Source organism: Scyliorhinus canicula, chromosome 20 (assembly GCF_902713615.1).
Source record: "Scyliorhinus canicula chromosome 20, sScyCan1.1, whole genome shotgun sequence".
Lineage (NCBI taxonomy): Eukaryota > Metazoa > Chordata > Chondrichthyes > Carcharhiniformes > Scyliorhinidae > Scyliorhinus > Scyliorhinus canicula.
In genome coordinates, this window is record NC_052165.1 from 44609039 (window position 1) to 44628094 (window position 19056).

The 19056-nt window shown below is 45.6% G+C and overlaps 1 protein-coding gene across 2 annotated transcripts in view; it reads right to left on the reverse strand.

Moving 5' to 3' along the window:
* LOC119955292 overlaps positions 1–19056 on the reverse strand; it is a 233119-nt gene that overhangs the window by 7542 nt on the left and 206521 nt on the right. The window contains exon 14 of one of the 2 annotated variants that reach the window (XM_038781371.1): positions 17137–17206. The exons of the other annotated variant lie outside the window; for it this stretch is intronic. Coding sequence (XP_038637299.1) covers positions 17137–17206 — 70 coding nt within the window. The remainder of the gene's footprint in view (positions 1–17136; positions 17207–19056) is intronic. 2 annotated transcript variants of the gene reach the window in all.

Here is a 19056-nt window from a genome sequence, read left to right on the forward strand (position 1 = left end):
ATACAAATTAGCAAAAAACAAGCACGCGGACAGAGAATTGGGAACAATTTAAAATTCAGCAAAGGGGACCGAGGAATTGATTAAGAAGGGGAAAATAGAATATGAAAGTAAGCTAGCGGGGAACATAAAAACTAACTGTAACAATTTTTATAGGTATGTAAAGAGAAAAAGGTTGACAAAAATGAATGTGCTCTCCTTACAGTCAAACAGGGCAATTCATTACAGGGAACAAAGAAATGGCTGAGGGACTAAATCCGTACTTTATTTCTGTCTTCACAAACAAAGACATGAATAATGTACCAGGAGTTCTGAGAAACACAAGTTTTAGTGAGGAGCTGAAGGAAATCAATACTGGTGGAAAAATGGTTTTGGGAAAATTAATGGGTTTGAAGGTGAATAAATCAACAGGACATGATAATCTTCAAGAGTACTTAAGGCAGTGGTCGTAGAAATAGTAGATCCATTGGTGGTCATTTCCCCAAATTCTTTGGACTCTAGAATTGTTCCTATAGATTGGAAGGTAGCTAATATAACCTGCTATTCAAAAAGGGAGGTAGAGAGAAAACAGGAACTATAGACCTTTGAGACTAACGTCAGTAGTGGGTAAGATGTGAGAGTCCATTATCAAGGATTTCATAGCACAGAATTTGAAAAGCAGTGGTATAATCAGACAAAGTCAGCATGGATTTCATGAGAGGGAAATCATGCTTAACAAATCAACTAGAATTTTTTGAAGATGTAACCAGTAGAGATGACTAGGGAGGATGTGGTTTATTTAGACTTTCAAAAGGCTTTCGACAAGGTCTCACATAATAGATGATTATGTAAAGTTAAAGTTTATGGGATAGTGGTAGTAGATGGATAAAAAGCTGGTTAGCAGACAGGAAGCAAAGAATTGGAACCAATGGGTAATTTCGCGACTGGCAATGACTAGTGGGGCACCGCAGGGATCTGTGCAAGGACTTCACATTATACATTAATTATTTGGACGAGGGAAATAAATGCATTATCTCATTTGCAGATGATACAAAGTTGGGTGGGAGGGTGAGCTGTGAGGATGATGCAGAGGTGCTTCAGGGTGATTTGGACATGCTGAGTGAGTGGGTATATGCATGGAGGATGCAGTATAATGTGGATAAATGTAAGGTTATCCACTGCAGTAGCAAAATTAGGAAGGCAAATTATTATTTGAATAGGTGTAAAATGAGAGAGGTGGATACTCAGCGTGACCTTGATGTCCTTGTACATCAGTCGCTGAAAGTATCATGCAGGTAAAGCAGGCAGTAAAGAAGGCAAATGGTATGTTGCCCTTCAGAGCGAGAGGATTTGAGTAAGAGAATAGGGATGTTTTACCGCAATTGTATAGGGCTTTGGTGAGGCAGTTTTGGTGACTTTATCTGAGGAAGGATGTTCTTGCTATGGAGGGAGTGCAGTGATGGTTTACAAGGCTGATTCCTGGGATGGCGGGACTGTCATATGAGGAGAGACTAAGTTGATTAGGATTATAGTCATTGGAATTTAGAAGAGTGAGAGGGGATCTCATAGAAACTTTTGAAATTCTAACAGGATTGGACAGAGTAGATTCAGAAAGAATGTTCCTGATGGTGGGAAAGTCCAGAACAAGTGGTCATAGTTTGTGGAAAAAGAGTAAATCTTTTACGGTTGAGGTGAGGAGAAATTTCTTCACCCAGAGAGTGGTGAATCTGTGGAATTCACTACCACAGAAAGTAGTTGAGGTTAAAACATTGTGTAATTGCACTTGGGGCTAAAGGGATCAAGGGATCTGGGGGGGAAGGAGGGATCAGGGTATTGAACTTGATGACCAGCCATTATCACAATGAATGGTGGAGCAGACATGAAGGGCTGAATAGCCTCCTCCTGCGTCTATTTTCTATGTATGTATGAATCTCCTCTGCACTCTTCCAAATGCAATCACAACCTTCCTATAGTGTGACGACCAGAACTACACACAGTAGTCAAAGTCCAACTATGGCCTAATGAGCGTTTTATACAGCCCCATCATAACCTCCCTGCTCTTATATCCTCTACCCCATCAAACAACCGGCTCATCCTTGACCTCATCAGGTGCGCCCTGTGCACCACCTTCAGCTGCATTAACCCCAGTCTTGCACACAAAGTTGAGGCATTGACCCTATGCAACACCTCACCAGACAGCTCCTCCTCCAGTACCACCTCAAGCTCCTGCCTTAACCTTAACTGCCTTGGCCTTAACCCCCTCCAACGACGACGTATCCTCCTCCAGAATCCTCCCATAAATCATCAAGACGTGCCCCACTCCAAACCCATCATCAACGGCACCCTCCTACAACGAGGAGGGAGGTGTCACCAGAAACGTTGGGATAACCTTTCTTGCAAACTCCCACATGCCATCTTTGATGATATTTCAAAGCATGCTGATGAAGTAATTTTAAACTGTAATCACTGTTCTGATGCAGGAAACTTTACAGCTAATTTACCAAAAGCAAGACCTCACAACAGATCAGATCATCTGCTTTAGTGATATTAGTTGAGGGATAAACATTGACCAGGAGCCTGGGGAGAATTCTCCTGATTGTCTTAAAAACGGTGCCATGAGATACTTTATGTCTACCTGGGATATTAGCTGGGGCCTTAGTTTTATGTCACATCTGAAAGACAGCACCTCCAACAGCGCAGCACTCCCTCACTACTGCATTGGGAGGGTCAGCTTGGATTTTGTGCTCAAGTCTTTGTGGTGTGATTTGAACTCACTAACCCCCGACTCAGAGGCAACAGCAAAGCTCACTGAACCACAGCTGACAAATGAGGGAATATCCAGCTATGGCCTACTGAGCGTTTTATACAACTCCATCATAACCTCCCTGCTCTTATATCCTCCACCCCCTCAAAACAACCGGCTCATCCTTGACCTCATCAAGTGCACCACCTTTAGCTATATCAACCCCTGTCTCGCACACAAAGTCGAGGCATTCACCCTCTGCAACACCTCACAACACCCTGTCCACTCTCAACTGTGAATCAAATGTTCCTCTGAATTCTTTAATATTTTTGCAATGGTGAAACATTCCAAGGTGTTTCACTAGAACAACTATTGAACAAACCTTCAGTTATGACTATTGATTGGAGAAGTTGGGACTGTTCTCCTTGGGGAAGAGAAGTTTGAGAGGAGCTTTGATAGAAGTATTCAAGATCATGAGGCGCCTCCACTGTTGGCCTTTCGGATGTGACATTAAACCATGGCCCCAGATAACATCCCAGGTTGGCTTAAAAGATCTCCATTGGTGGAAGGATCAAGAACCAGAGGGCACAGATTGAAGGTTATTGGCAAACGGAGCAACTGCGACAATAGCAATAACTCTTTACACAGTGTATGGTTAGGATCTGGAATGCACTGCCTGAGAGCGCGGTGGACACAGATTCCATCGAGGCATTCAAGAGGGAATTGGACTATCAAACAAAGGGAAGAATGTGCACGGCTGCAGAAAAAAAGTGAGGAGTTGGCACTAGGTGAATTGCTCCTTCTGAGGGCCAGCATTGACTTGATAGTCTCTATAGTCCTCTCTGCTTTAACCATTCTTTGATTCTATTCATAGAATCATAGAACCTACAGTGTAGACGTGGGTCATTCGGCCCATTGAGTCTGCACCGGCTCTTGGAAAGAGCACTCTCCTTAAGCCCATGCCTCCACCCTATCCCCATAACCCAGTAACCCCAACTACCCACTTTTGGACACCAAGGGCAATTCACCATGGCCAATCCACCTAACCTGCACATCTTTGGATGGTGGGAGGAAACCGGAGCACCCGGAGAAAACCCACACAGACACGGGGAGAACTTACAGACTCCGCACAGACAGTGACCCAAGCCTGGAATCAAACCTGGGACCCGGGAGCTGTGAAGAACTGTGCTAACCACTGTCCTACTGTGCATGAAAATTTGATACCAAGCCATGTAAGGTTATATTTGGACAGGTTACCGAACGTTTGGTCAAAGAGATAGGTTTTGTGGAATACCTTAAAAGAAAAGAAAGAGGTAAAGAGGTTTAGGGAGGGAGCTCCTACGTTTGAGCCTGGACAACTGAAGACTGGGCTGCCAACGGTGGAGTAAAGAAAATCTAAGGTGTACAGAGACCAGAACTGGAGGAACATGGAGATCTGGGACATCTGGACGGCTAGTAGAGCTTAAAGAGAGGAGAAGAGGAGGCCATAGGGGAGATTGAAAATAATTATTACAATTTTAACTCTGAGCCATTTCCAGACAAGAAAACAATGTGGATCAACAAACACAGAGGGTAATGCATGAATAAGACTTGGTGCCAACTAGAATTTTGGGTAACAAATTGTGGGTGAACTAGTTACACTTTGCTAATAAATTGGCGGAGCTTCTAGTTTCCTAATGTTTCAAATAGTCCGATAAATTTGTAATTTTTAATCAACCAAAAGGGAGAAGGAAAAGTCAGAAACAATCTTTGGCGAAAAAGTTAATTTTAAAGTCCAGTTCAAACATATTGAAAGTTGGAGACACATTTGGAATATTCTAAATGAAGGAACGGAATGAAGTAAACACATCGGCAACCCGGGAAGATTCAGATATATTTAAGTGCTGAGCAAGGAGGAGAAGTGACAAGCAAAAGAATGGCTAATTAAAAGCTGCTTTCTGGCAAACTCAGGGTGCATTCAGTGGCTGCTCACATTATCTGCGCCTTTCAAATGTAATGAATTTTACAATGTCCCTGTAACTAGAAGACTTCAGGCCTTAATGTTCCATTTTACCCCCCATTGTTAGTGCACCTGTTTTTTTTTTGCACTGATTCCGCACCCAATTTAATAACTTTCAGTAATCCTTTGGCACTAACCCTAACACTTCAAAGCATTCAAGTCGGTCTGTCTAATTATAAAGTAAGTGAAGAGGTAGAACCTTCCTCCTAGTACTCCTTTCTATACCTAATGTGTCAAGGTGATTAACATCCGCAGTCTCCAAAGCCACAGATTTTATCTGGGCATTTTTTTTTCTTTTTTCTCGAATAGAAGCGTACAATTCAATTAAGTAACGGCAAAGATTTTCCACCCAGCAGCCGATCATACAGAAAAAAGCAAGAAAGCTTTGCTGTAAATGTAAAATGGATCTGTAATAATTACTTCAATAAATGAATCAAAGTTGAAAAGAGCCAGCATTTTGCAGCCAAAGCCTTTTTGTGACATAATCTTTGGGCCAGCATCGTTCAGTGAGTCAACATTTAAAGTGACTTGTTTCCAACAGAGCTCCTATTAGATTCTAGATGGCCCCTTCCTGCAGCAGCCTTGAGCATTCACAATGCAGTGCAAGTCGGGGATGAAGTGAAGCACAGTTCACACGCGCTGGGTCAAAGATGTGTTTATTCCAAATGTTGCAATTCATTGGAGGTTGCTATGGTAACCTTCTTTGGGACAGCAAATGAACAGGGAATTGAGCTTAAATCATGCACAAGGCTACATAAAAGTCAACTTAGAGAGCCAAAGGACATTTGTTGCCTGTCATTTCTGGTTGCCACTCAGGACCACGCAGCAAGAATATTAATAATGTCCCCCCCCCACTTGAGGCAGGAGTTGTCGGGATCGAACCCCACTTGGAACAGCCCCGGTCGAATAGAGCCCGGACCTCCAGCTTGAGATTCAGGTTTCACTTCCGGTTTGATCATCATGTCCAGTGGCTGTGGGTGACAATCCCCATCATTATTTGGTTTGCTCAAGCCCTTAAAACCCATCCTCCATACAGCTCTAACCCCACCCCAACAACAGCTGAGTGAGACATACATATGGACTTGCTCTTCCACGCAACCGCTGAATGTTTCACTGTGGCAAAGGCATCCTACCATTGGGCGGCGACTGGGTTTCCCATGGAATGCACCCCTCGCTGTCGGGAAACCCCTGGCAGGGTGCACAGTCAGCAGGACAGGAAGATCCCACCAGTGTGAATGGCCACAGTCATGGAAGACTGGTGCAGTTTTCTGGATTGTTAGCAATGACTTGCATTTATATAGCACCATTAACAAGATAAAGCATCCCAAGTTACAGTTAATCATACAAATATTGACGTGGAGCCACAGCTGAGGCACGGTTGAGGTGCCAGCTTCTGAATGAGTGAAGGACCCCTTCTGTCCTTTCAGGTGAAAGCGAGATCCCATGGCAGGATTTTGAAGACAAGCAGAGGAGATTTCCCTACTGCCCATGTTAATATTCATCCCTCAACCAATAACAATAAAGGGCAGCACGGTGGCCTAGTGGTTAGCACAACCGCCTCACGGCGCTGAGGTCCCAGGTTCGATCCCGGCTCTGGGTCACTGTCCGTGTGGAGTTTGCACATTCTCCCCGTGTCTGCGTGGGTTTCACCGCCACAACCCAAAACAAAATGTGCAGAGTAGGTGGATTGGCGCTAAATTGCCCCTTAATTGGAAAAAATAATTGGGTAATCTAAATTTATAAAACAAAACCAATAACAATAAAGCATCAATGTTACATTTCTGTTAGTGGAAGCTTGCTGTGTGCAAATTGGCTGCTGAATTTCCCAGTTTAGACATTTCAAAACATGTTTCATTACCTATGACATTCTGTGGGACACGCTGAAAGGCGCTATAGAAATGCAAGTTCTTTATTTGGTTGTATGAGGCTCCATGGAAATCCTAAGTGAAGACCAAGAGCTTGTGTGCGCTTTAAGGTGTTCGCTAGTACTGCACCTGATTGTTTCAGAACAAACCACGTTTTAACATGAGGGAGAGGGTTTACTAACATTACTGCACAGCTTTGACCAAGCTCTTGTCCTAGGTCTTGAAAAGACTGAAGCTTTTTCTTCATTTATCACCCCACTGCCTCCTTTGTCTGCTTAATTTCCCATTGGAATCACTGAGCATTCTAGCCAGGACTTGATGAGCCTCTTCGCTTGTACGATTATTTTCACTGGGCTGGCTGCATCTGCAATAAATCCAGGAGGATTTGTGAGCAAACACAGAAAGATTAAAAAGTAAGCGAGTGAACTGATAAGATGGCTGGTCCCTCGGAACAAAAAACAAAAGCTTTCTATTATGTGAAAGAAATGGAGTCAGTGACTCTCAATTGATTACAAACATTTTGATCGTCTTTTGCCAGCTGTCCCTGAAGCATCAGTAGGTGGTGTGCGTGTGTGTGTGTCTTTATACATGGGACTATATCAAAGGGATAATTGAGAAGCAATGCTGCATATCGAACTAGATAGTGGCTTGTGACCTATGCAAATGTCAGAAGGACACCTCAGCCAATCTTAAGAATAAAAGGTTTGCATAATGCCATGCCCCTGAATGGGTCGCGTCATTGCCCTGCTGATTGTATCTACCAAACAAAAACCTTAAATAGACATTATTCCTGGTGTGTGCCTGGTGCAACTCTAGCTTTTTGCTGTAAGAGGAGATTAAGGTGAGTCTTCAGAGCATGCCACATCATTTGGGAAATAGTGCAGAATATGAAATGGCTATTCATCCTTTCAAGATCACTCAACAATAATGCAACAACATTATATAACTCTGATAACATGATTAAATATCCCAGGGTGCTTCACAGGAGCATAAATCAGTCAACAAATTGACATTGATCCAAATGAAATATTAGAACATGTGGTCAAAAGCTTGGGAAAATAAGTTGCTTTTAAGGTGAATGTTGAAGGAAGAGAAAGAGGTGGAAAGACAGAGAGATTTAGGGAGGGAATTCCTAAGCTTAGTGTCAAGATAGCTGAAGAAGGTGTGAAGAGAGTGGGGAATGGACAAGAGACCAGAGAGGAAGAAAACAGATATCCCAAAGGGCCGTAAGAACAAATGAGTTTACAGAGATGGGCGTGGCCATGCAATAAACTTTACAAAAAGAATGATAATTTTAAAGTCAAGGGGCTTTTAAACTGATCCAATTATGGCAGAAATCACAGAGAGCGATGGGTGACTAGGACTCACTGAGAGTTCAGTTAAAGGCAACAGAGCTTTGCGAGCTCAAGTTTGCAGAGCTTAAAGATTCTCCTTGATTCAGGAGGGATAAGGTAATAACATCTTTTTATCTTTCTTGAATGTAAAAGGGCAAAGATGGCATTTGGGCCATCTGCTCCTCCTGCCAGATGTGGGAAATCAGGGAGTTTTCTAGCGTCACTGGCGACTATGTCGGCAGGAAGTATGACCAGATGCTTCTCTTCACAGACAGCATAGGTCAGTTGGAGCAGCAGCTGGATACATTGCAGAGCATACAGGGGACAGTGAGTGTGATAGACAATAGCTTCAGGGAGATGGTCACACCATAGATAGATAGGTGACCACCAGGAGAGGCAGGCAGGTAAGGCAAGAGCCTCCTGTGGCTATTCCACTCGCAAACAGCTATCGTGTTTTGGATGCTGTTGGAGGGAATAGCCTCTCAGGGGAAGATATCAACAGCAGCCAGGCCTGTAGCACCACAACTGGTTCTGCTGTAGAGCAGAGTTGGGTTAAGTCCAAGTGAGTGATAGCAGTCGGAGATTCGATAGTCATAGGCACAAACAGGTGTTTCTGTGGCCACAAATTAGACTCTAGAATGGTGTGTTGCCTCCCTGGTGCCAGGGTCCTGTATGTCTATAAATGACTAAAAGCCATTTTGAAACAGGAGGGTAAACAGACAGATGCCATTATCCACATTGGTATTAATGTCATAGACAGAAACTGCCAGGGAAGACGTCCTGCAAAGACAATTCAGGGAGTTAGGTCAGGAGCTAAAAAGCAGGATGTCTAGTGTAGTAATCTCATGATTATTCCCTGAGCCACATGCTAGTGAGGCTTGGAACAGGAACTTGGAACAGTTGAACACGTGGCTAAAGAGTTGGTGTAGGAGGGAGGGCTTTAGATATATGGATCATTGGGATGTCTTCTGGGTAATTGGGACCTGTGCAAGAAGGACGGGTTGCACCTGAACTGACGGGGCATCAATATACTGGGCAGGAGGTTTGCTCGTGCTGTTTGCGAGGGTTTAAACTAGCGTGGCAAGGGTGTGAGAACCGGAAAAGCAGGCCAATAAGTGTAGAGGCTAGAGAAAAAAGTGAGACTGAGATAAACAATGCACAGAGTAAGAGCAGGCAGAGGGAAGTCGCAAGGCTCAGCGGGACTGTAGGTCTGGAGTGCGTTTGCTTCAATGCAAGAAGTATAACAAGTAAGACAGATGAACTGAGAGCCTGGATTACTGCAGGGAACTATGATGTAATTGCAATTAGAGACATAGCTAAAGGAAGGTCAGGACAGGCAGCGTAACATTCCGGGATATCTTTGTTTTAGACGGGACAGAAGGGGAGACCAAAGAGGTGGGTGAGTTGCACTTATTGATTAGGGAGCAGATCACAGCTGTGTTGAGGGAGGACAAATTGGAGGAATCTTGTAGTGAGGCATTATGGGTGGAGCTCAGGAATAAGAAAGGTGAAATCATAATGTTGGGCGTATACTATAGACATCCCAACAGCCCACAGGAGACAGAGGAGCAGTTGTGTCGTCAGATTCTGTAAAGGTGTGAAAAAAGCAGGGTCGTTGTGATGGGTGACTTTAACTTCCCCCATATTGACTGGAAATTCCTTACAGCCAAAGGCTCGGATGGAGAGCAATTTGTTAGATGTGTCCAGTAGGGCTTTTTGATACAGTATTTTGACAATCCAACCAGGGAGGGGTCCATACTAGACTTGGTATTGGGGAATGAGCCAGGCCAGGTGACTAATGTTTCAGTGGGGGAGCATTTTGGGCTGAGCAACCATAATTCCATAAGATTTTAGATAGTCATGAATAAGGACAAGAGTGGCCTGCAGGTGAGGGTGCTTAATTGGGCAAAGGCCAATTACATCCAAATTAGACAGGAACTGGGGAATGTGGATTGGGAGTGGTTATTTGAGGGCAAACCACATCTTACATGTGGAAGGCTTTTAAAGGCCAGTTGACTGAAGTGCAGGAAGGCATGTCCGCACAAGAATGAAGGATAGAAATGGCAGGATACCGGAACCATGGATGACAAGGGAAATTGTTAGCTGAGTCAAAAGGAAGGAAGCATACGATAGGTCTAGACATCTAAAAACCGTCGAAGCCCTTGAAGAATACCGTGAAAGTAGAAAGAAACTTAAATGTGAAATTAGGAGATCTAAAAGGGCCATGAAATGTCTGTAGCAACCACCCCAAGGTTTATTTTGCATATATTAGGAGCAAGAGGGTAGCAAGAGAAAAAGTAGGCCCACTCAAGGACAATGGAGGGAAGTTATGCATGGAATCACAGGAAGTGGGTTAAATCCTTAATGAGTACTTGTATCGGTATTCACCAGGGAGAAGGACATGACGGATGTTGAGGTCAGCGATAAGTGTGTGAACGCTCTTGAGAATGTCATTATATCAAGGAGGATGTATTGAGTATTCTAAATTGTATTAAGGTACACAAGTCCACGGGGCCGGATAGGATCTATCCCAGGTTACTGCGGGAGACAAGGGGAGAAATAGCTGGGGCCTTAATATATATCTTCACATCCTATTTGACCACAGGCGATGCTCCAAAGGACTGGAGAATAGCCAATGTTGTTCCCTTGTTTAAGAAAGGAGGCAGAATAATCCAGAAAATTATAGGCCGGTGAGCCTTACATCAGTGGTGAGAAGCTTTTGAAAAAGATACTGAGGGACAGGATATATGCACATTTGGAGGAAAATGGACTACTTAGTGACAGGCAGCATGTTTTTGTGTGGGGAACGTCATGTCTCACCAACCTGATTGAGTTTTTTGAAGATGAGAAAAAGAAAATTGATGAGGGAAGGGCTGTGGATGTAGTTTATATGGACTTTAGTAAGGCATTTGACAGGGTCCCCCATGGCAAACTGGTACAAAAACTAAAATCACATGGGATTTGGGGTGGGCTGGCTAGATGGATACAGAACTGGCTTGGTTATAGAAGACAGAGTAGTGGTGGAAGGGTATTTTTCAGAATGAAGATCTGTAGCTGGTGGTGTTCTGCAGGGCTAAGTGCTGGGACCTCTGTTGTTCGTAGTATATATAAATGATCTGAAGGAAAACATGGGTGGTTGGACTCGTAAATTTGCAGTTGACACAAGGATTGGCAGAGTTGCTGATAGTGCCAAGGATTGTCCAAGGATACAACAGGATATAGATAGATTGGAGACAGGCACAGAAATGGTAGATGGAGTTTAATCTGGACAAATTTGAGGTGATACATTTTAGTGGATGAAATCTAGTATGAATTATACTATAAATGGCAGAACCCTTAGGAACATTAACATACAGAAGACTCTGAGCGTGCAGGTCCATAATTCCCTAAAAGTGTCCAAGGTGATTAAGAAGGCATATGACACGATTGCCTTCATCAGCTGGGGCATTGAGTACAGAAGTTGGGAAATCATATTGCAGCTGTATAAAACCTTGGTTTGGCTGCATTTGGAGTATTGCGTGCAGTTCTGGCAACCACATTATCAGAAGGATGTGGAAGCTTCGGAGAGAGTGCAAAGAAGCTTCACCAGGATGTTGCCTGATCTCGAGGGTGTTGGCTATGAGGAAAGGCTGAATAGACTAGGATTGTTTTCACTGGAAAGACGGAGGCTGAGGGGAGACCTGATGGAGGTCTACAAAATTATGAGAGGCATAGACACAGTGGATAGTCAGAGGCTTTTTCCAAGGGTGGAAGTGACAATTTCAAGGGGGCACAGGTTCAAGGTGAGAGGGGAAAGTTTAAGGGAGATGTGTGGGGTAAGTTTTTCATACAGAGAGTGGTGAGTGCCTGGATGCTGCCAGAGGATGTGGTGGAAGCAGGCACATTAGTAACATTGAAGAGCATCTGGATGGATACATGAATAGGGAGGAAATAGAGGGATACGGACCAAGTAAGGGCAGAAGTTTATTTTTTAGTTAGGGTATCATGATTGGCGCAGGTATGGAGGGCCGAAGGGCCCGTTCCTGTGTTGTACTTTTCTTTGTTCTTTGGATCAGGACCCAGTGCCAAAGCCAGTTCCGCTTGTTGCTGTACGGACAGAAACAGAAGGTGAGGTGTCATTACAACACTTCCAGTTACAAGCTTTAATCCTTTTGACAAGGCCAAAATTTATTATCAGATTACAATGGTCAGTAAAAAAGACACATTAAGCCACATTCTTCAATATAAGTGAGTGGCTTGCTAGGCCATTGCAGAGGGAAGTTAAGACTCAACCATTGCTGCAGGTTTGAAGACACATATAGGCCAGACCAGAATGCAACAATCTGGTGATCCAATGGCCGCCATTAGAGGCTATTTTCTTCATAAATATTTTATCTAATTTAAATTCTCCAGCCATCATGATGGGATTTAAATTCATATCAACAGATCATTAGTCTCGGCTGCTGGAATATGAGTCCAGTAGTATAACCATAATGCTAGTATTCCATGCTCCACATTGAATGATCCTTTGAAATTCCATTGTGATGTGAAAAGAGAGATAAGGTATCTTCTTGTCCCTCTGCCTTCCCCCAAGAATTAAATGCTCTAGGTATCAAAGAGAGGAAAATGAAACCCCAAAGGATTTAAGCACATTTAATTTTTCTTCATTCTTTGGACACGGATATGGGCATCACTGACAAGGTTGGCATTTGTTACCCACCCCTAGTTGTCCCTTGAGGTGGTGGTGAATCTTGAACTGCTGCAGTCCATGTGGCCACACCTTGGGCGGGATTCTCTAATAATGGGGCTATGTCCTACGCTGGCATGAAAACCGGCGGCAACAACTCCGGTGTCAACGGCCCCCGAAAGTGAGGAATTCTCCACTTTCTAGGGGGCTAGCTTCACGCCGGAGTGGGTCCCGCAGCTCCAGCCGACGCCGAAGGGCCGGCGTGAATGATCGCATGCGCGGAACGGGCGGCGTATTTCCACGCATGCATGGAACGGGCGGCGTATTTCCGTGCATGCGCAGGGGTTCCCTTCTCCGTGCCGGCCCCGGGTTAATATGGCGGAGCCCTCCAGGGGCCGGCGCGGAGGAAAGAAGGCCCCCATGGAACCAGCCCGCCCGCCGATTGGTAGGCCCCGATTGGGGGACAGGCCACCGTGCCCCCCCCCCCTCCGGGGTAGAATCCCCCCGTTACCCCCCAGGATGGCCCCCCAACACTTACCTGCCAGGTCCCGCCATGTGTGAGGTGAGTATTTAACGCCGGCGGGACTGGGCAACACTTGTGGGCCACTCGGCCCATCAGGGCCCGGAGAATCAGGGCTGCTATCAATGGCCCACGACCGACATGACGGGAATCCTGCTGGCCCCCGAAAAATGGTGCCAGAGAATAGGGAAGCCGGCGTCAGGGTGTCGGGGCGGGATTCACTCCTCCCCCCGGGGATTCTCCAACCAGGCGCAGTGTCGGAGAATCCTAGTCATGGTGGATTTAGGGAGGGAGTTCCAGAATTTTGATTCAATGACCATGAAGGCACGGTGCTTTAGTTCCAAAATATACTTTTGAAGAATTATCGCTTCAGGAAGATGGCTACTTCTCTGGATCTATGGCAAACTAAGGGTTAATCTTAAATAGAACTTTGGCCTGACCCTTTGCTAGTTTCTATGTTGGCAATGGCTCCATGTGCAGATGTTAATTATCAGTCAATCCTTCTCCTTTGATGAACAGGGATTAAGGATTCAGCGATGTAATTACTGCAGGTTTATCAGAAAATAATCTCCCACTGATGCCAGGAGACCTTTGTGGCGGGAGTCTTCTAAACCTTTGGTGCATCCGGTTAGTGAGAGTATGACTTTCAATCAGTTTGCTAGAATTAGTTGGCAGTGCTTCAAGTTCCACAAACTATCAATTGCATTGAGGATCACTCAGGGACAGGAGAGACTGCGGAGGGAGAGATGGTGGGAAACAATGGGGAGCACACTCAGCACATTCCTGTGGAACCAGAGACCAAACAACACCTTTAAAGTCTTCAAGTATCGGCCAGATAATCACCATAAAGGAACAGAATAATTACACAGCAGACCCTACACCTGTCTACATACTTGACTGACCCAGTTCGCTCTAAAGATCTGTGGTCAGGACAGCCTCAGGCTTTCCAAAGCACCTCAAGGGCATATCTGCCAAATTGGGCTTCTGACAGGTGGTAAGTGAATAACAAGAGGGAATATCCTGCTTGCCCATTTCCTCATCTAACTGTTGCAGATATATCTGTCCATGAAAGTCATGACCATCCCACAGTCCTTCTGGAGACAAGGACTGTCATCACACTGAGGACACACTCATGGTGAAGTGCGGCACTATCACCATACTAATCAGAAAAGATTTGACAGCACAAAACTTGTGATTCATGAGCCACTGTGGGCCATCAGCAGCGGCAGCAAGATCATATACAGCCACAATCTGTAACCTCCTGGCCCAAAGTATCCCACACTTAACAATTACCATCAAGAAAGGGGAACAATACATTAGTTAGACCTCAGCTGGAGCATTGTACATTATTGGAAGGATGTGAACTTATTGGAAAGAGTGCAGAAGAGGTTTACAGGAATGGTTCCAGGGATGAGAAACTTCAGGTAGGAGAATAATGGGAGAGATTGGGACTGTTCTCCTTGGAGAGAAGAAGGCTGAGAGGACATTTGATAGGGATGTTCAAAATAATGAGGGGCTGGAGATCGGGATTAACTTTTTCCACTGCCGCATAGCGCTGAAGGCCTAGGTTTGATCCTGGCCCTGCGTCACTGTCCGTGAGGAGTTTGCACAATCGATCTGCTTGGGTCTCACCCCCACAACCCAAAGATGTGCAGGGGAGGCGAATTGGCCACATTAAATTGCCCCTTATTTGGGAATAAAAAGAATTGGGTACTCTAATTTTTTTTAAAAGTAAAATGGGCAGCATGGTAGCATTGTGGATAGCACAATCGCTTCACAGCTCCAGGGGCCCAGATTCCATTCCGGCTTGGGTCACTGTCTGTGCGGAGTCTGCACGTTCTCCCCGTGTGTGCGTGCGTTTCCTCCGGGTGCTCCGGTTTCCTCCCACAGTCCAAAGATGTGCAGTTTAGGTGGATTGGCCATGATAAATTGCCCTTAGTGTCCAAAATTGCCCTTAGTGTTGGGTGGGGTTACTGGGTTATGGGGATAGGGTGGAGGTGTTGACCTTGGGTAGGGTGCTCTTTCCAATGGCCTCCTTCTGCACTGTAAATTCTATGATGAAAAGGAACAAGAATGAAAGTGATTTGCAAAAGAAGCAAATGTGATGTGAGAAAAAACTTTTCACTCAACAAGTGGTTTGGGCCTGGAATACACTGCCTGGAAGTATGGTGGAGGCAGGTTCAATCGAGGCATTCAAGAGGGCATTAGATGATTATTTGAACAGAAACAATGTGCAGGGGCAGAAAAAAAAGACAGGGGATGGCATTAGGTCACGATGCTCATTTGGAGAGCTGGTATATGCACAATGGACCAACTGGTCTCCTATGCCAGAACCATTCTGTGATTCTGTATGAATGAATCAATGAATAGTGCAGGAGGGCATGCCAGGAGCAGCAGCCAGGCGGCTGGATTCTCCATTCTGGAGTCTAAGTCCCCACGCTGTTGTGAAAACGGTGGTGTTTTAAAGCAGGAAAACTGGCGCGTAATGACCACCGCTTCCCTGTTCTGGCGGGGCGGGGGGGGGGGGAGGGAGCGGGGGAGGGGGGGGGGGGGCTAGCAGCCAGCAGCATAGCGCTCCCAGCTCTATCTGCTGATATGGCCTGGAGAGTTGCCAGGTCTGTGGCTGCAAATGCGCATAGCAGCGGCCGCACCGTGCTTCATGGCAGATGCCGCTTACAGACCCAGCGCGTAAAATAGTTCCTCCCCTTCTGCCGGCTCGGGCACCCCGCACCGCCCCACCACAATGCCCCCAGCCCCGAATATGTCCACTCCCCTGCCCGAGGACCGCCCCCCCCCCCCCCCCCCCGGACTGTGGCGGCGCTGGACCGTGATCGCAGTCACAACGCTGAGTTCCTGATGGGCGAGACCACACGTGACCCACGTTGTGGGGATCTCAGCCGGTCGGGGTGGAGCATCGCGGGGCAGGCCTCAGCCAACATTCAGAGGCCATGGATACGGCGTGCAGCATACTCTGGGTATGCCGCTTTTCAAGGAGCGGAGCATCACAAAAGCAGCGCCTCCCCCCCGATTTGGCGTCATTGAGGATTCTCTGCCCCGTCGCGATCCCAGCGTCGGGGATCAGATAATCCAGCTCCAGATGTCAACCTTTTCAAGCTATAGCAGAAGCAACATGTCATAAACAGAGCCAAGCGATGCACTACGCTCCTTTGTCAAACCCCTGACCACTGCTATGAAGAAGGTCAAATGCAGCAGACACATGGGAACGCAACACCACCACCTGCAAGTTCCCCTCCAACCAACTCACCATCATGACTTGGAAATATATCGCCTTTCCTTCGCTGGGTCAACATCCTGGAACTCCCTCCCTAACAGCACGGTGGATGTACCTACATCACTTGAACAACAGCTGTTCAAGATCACAGCTCACCACCGTCTTCTCAAGGTAATTAGGGATGGGCAATAAGTTCTGGCCTAGCCAGCAATGCCCACATCCCTAGAATACATTTTTAAAAAAAAAAATCTATTTCTAAATGGTAGTAACAATTAAACAAATCATGCTCCAAAAACTACCTCACCCTCGCAATGATGGAGGAGCCCAGCGTATCAGTGCAAAAGACGGCAGAAATATTTGCAACCACCTTCAGCTGGAAGGGTTGAGTGGATGAACCTTCACTGCACTCTTTCTATGGCAAGTATTTCCTTTCTTAGGAAAGGAGACCAAAATGGCACACAATACTCCAGGTGCGGCCTCACCAAGGCCCTGTTCAGCTGTGGTAAGACATCTTTCAGGTGGCTTGGCCTAAGATCTGGGATTCCCTTACTCCAACTCTCTATCTCTGTCTTGTTTTTAAGATGCTTCTTAAAATCTATGATGCAGCTTTTGTTACCTCTGACTACTTCCTTATGTGGCTCAGTATCAATTTGTGTCTGAGAACATACCTGTGAAGCAGCTTAGTAGGTTTTAAAGATGCCACACAGCATTTCTGTTGCTAATAATATGAGGGTATGAGGGTACAATGACAAGATCGTCACAGAGCAAGCTCGTTATTTTGCATTGAAACTGTGTGCTTACCTTTGCTCTGTCTACTCTCAGTTCCAAGGTTTTAAAATCCATTTTTCCTATCAGCGACCTCATGAAACCACTGTGACAGAGAAAAGAATGAGTAACGTTTAATGTCCGACTGAAATGGTCAAACTTCACCAAAAGAGAAATTAAAACAAAAAATGCTGGAAAATGGCAGCATCTGTGGGCAGAGAAACAGATTTCAAGTCTGTGTGCCTCTTCTTCTCTCTTTCCAGCATTTCTGTTTTAATTTCAGATCTACAGCATCGGCGGTATTTTGCTTTTACTCACCAAAAGAGACAAGCCACAAGTGAGGATAAATCAGAAAACTAAATTGTATGGTCAAAGAAAGAAAAAGCTTGTATTTCTATACCACTTTCATGACTTCAGTACAGCCCAAAGAGCTTTTACAGCCAATGAAATACTTTTTAAAGTGTAGTCACAGTTGTCATGTAGAAAATGCAGCAGCTAATTAACCCACAGCAAGCTCCCACAAACAGTAATGTGATATGGCCAGATAATCAATCTTAGTAATATGTTGGCTGAGGAATAAATACTGGCCAGGACATTGGGGAGAACTCCCCTGCTCTTCTTTCAAATAGTGCCACATATCTTTTTTACCCACACTTCAGTTTGATATCTCATCCAAAAGGGGCTGTCTCTGACAGTGCAGTACACTCAGTATGCACTGGGAATGTCAATCCAGATTGTGTGCTCCTGTCTATGGACTGACCAACACCTCGTTGTTGATGAGAGTGCGATGCATTGAGACACTGGCTCTGTGAATGCAATGTTTATTAAACTACCCAGCCTTCAGAACAGCGACCACGACACCACACAACCCTGCCGTGGCAATCTCTGCAAGACATGCCAGATCATTGACATGGGTACCACCATTACATGTGAGAACACCACCCACCAGGTACGCGGTACATACCCGTGGGACTCGGCCTACGTGAGAACACCACCCACCAGGTACGCAGTACATACTCGTGGGACTCGGCCTACGTGAGAACACCACCCACCAGGTACACGGTACATTCTCGTGGGACTCGGCCTACGTGAGAACACCACCCACCAGGTACGCAGTACATTCTCGTGGAACTCGGCCAACGTGAGAACACCACCCACCAGGTACGCAGTATACACTCGTGCGACTCGGCCACATGCTGCAGGAAAGGATGTTCCGAAGCGTGGTACATCGGCGAGACCATGCAGACCCTGCGACAACGGATGAACGAACATCGCGCAACAATCACCAGGCAGGAATGTTCCCTTCCAGTCGGGAAACACGTCAGCAGTCAAGGACATTCAGCCTCTGATCTCCGGGTAAGCGTTCTCCAAGGCGGCCTTCAGGACGCACGGCAATGCAAAATCGCTGAGCAGAAACTTATAGCCAAGTTCCGCACACGAGTACGGCCTCAACCAGGAACTTGGATTCATGTCGCATTACATTCATCCCCCACCATCTGGCCTGCGCTTGCTAAATCCTTCCAACTGTCCTGGCTTGAGTTAATTCACACCTCTTTAACCTGGGGTTACCCCTATCTCTGGATCTGTAAAAACTTAATTATCTGCAAATGCTCACATTCAAAGCATGTCTTGCATCTTTGACTTTGTCTATATATATGTTTCTGGAACATACCTCTTCATTCACCTGAGGAAGGAGCAGTGCTCTGAAAGCTAGTGATTTGAAACAAACTTGTTGGACTTTAATCTGGTGTTGTAAGACTTCTTGCAATATTTATTGTACTTGATTGTCCCAGGCTCAACTATCTTCAGCTGCTTCATCAAAGATCGTCCGTCCATCATAAGATCAGAAGTGGGGATTTTTGTTAATGATTACTGTCATAACCTGCACGGGATTTATGAAGTGGCAATGATTAAACTCCCCTTGAGCCTTGCTGAATACAAGCTCCCTGTTAAAGG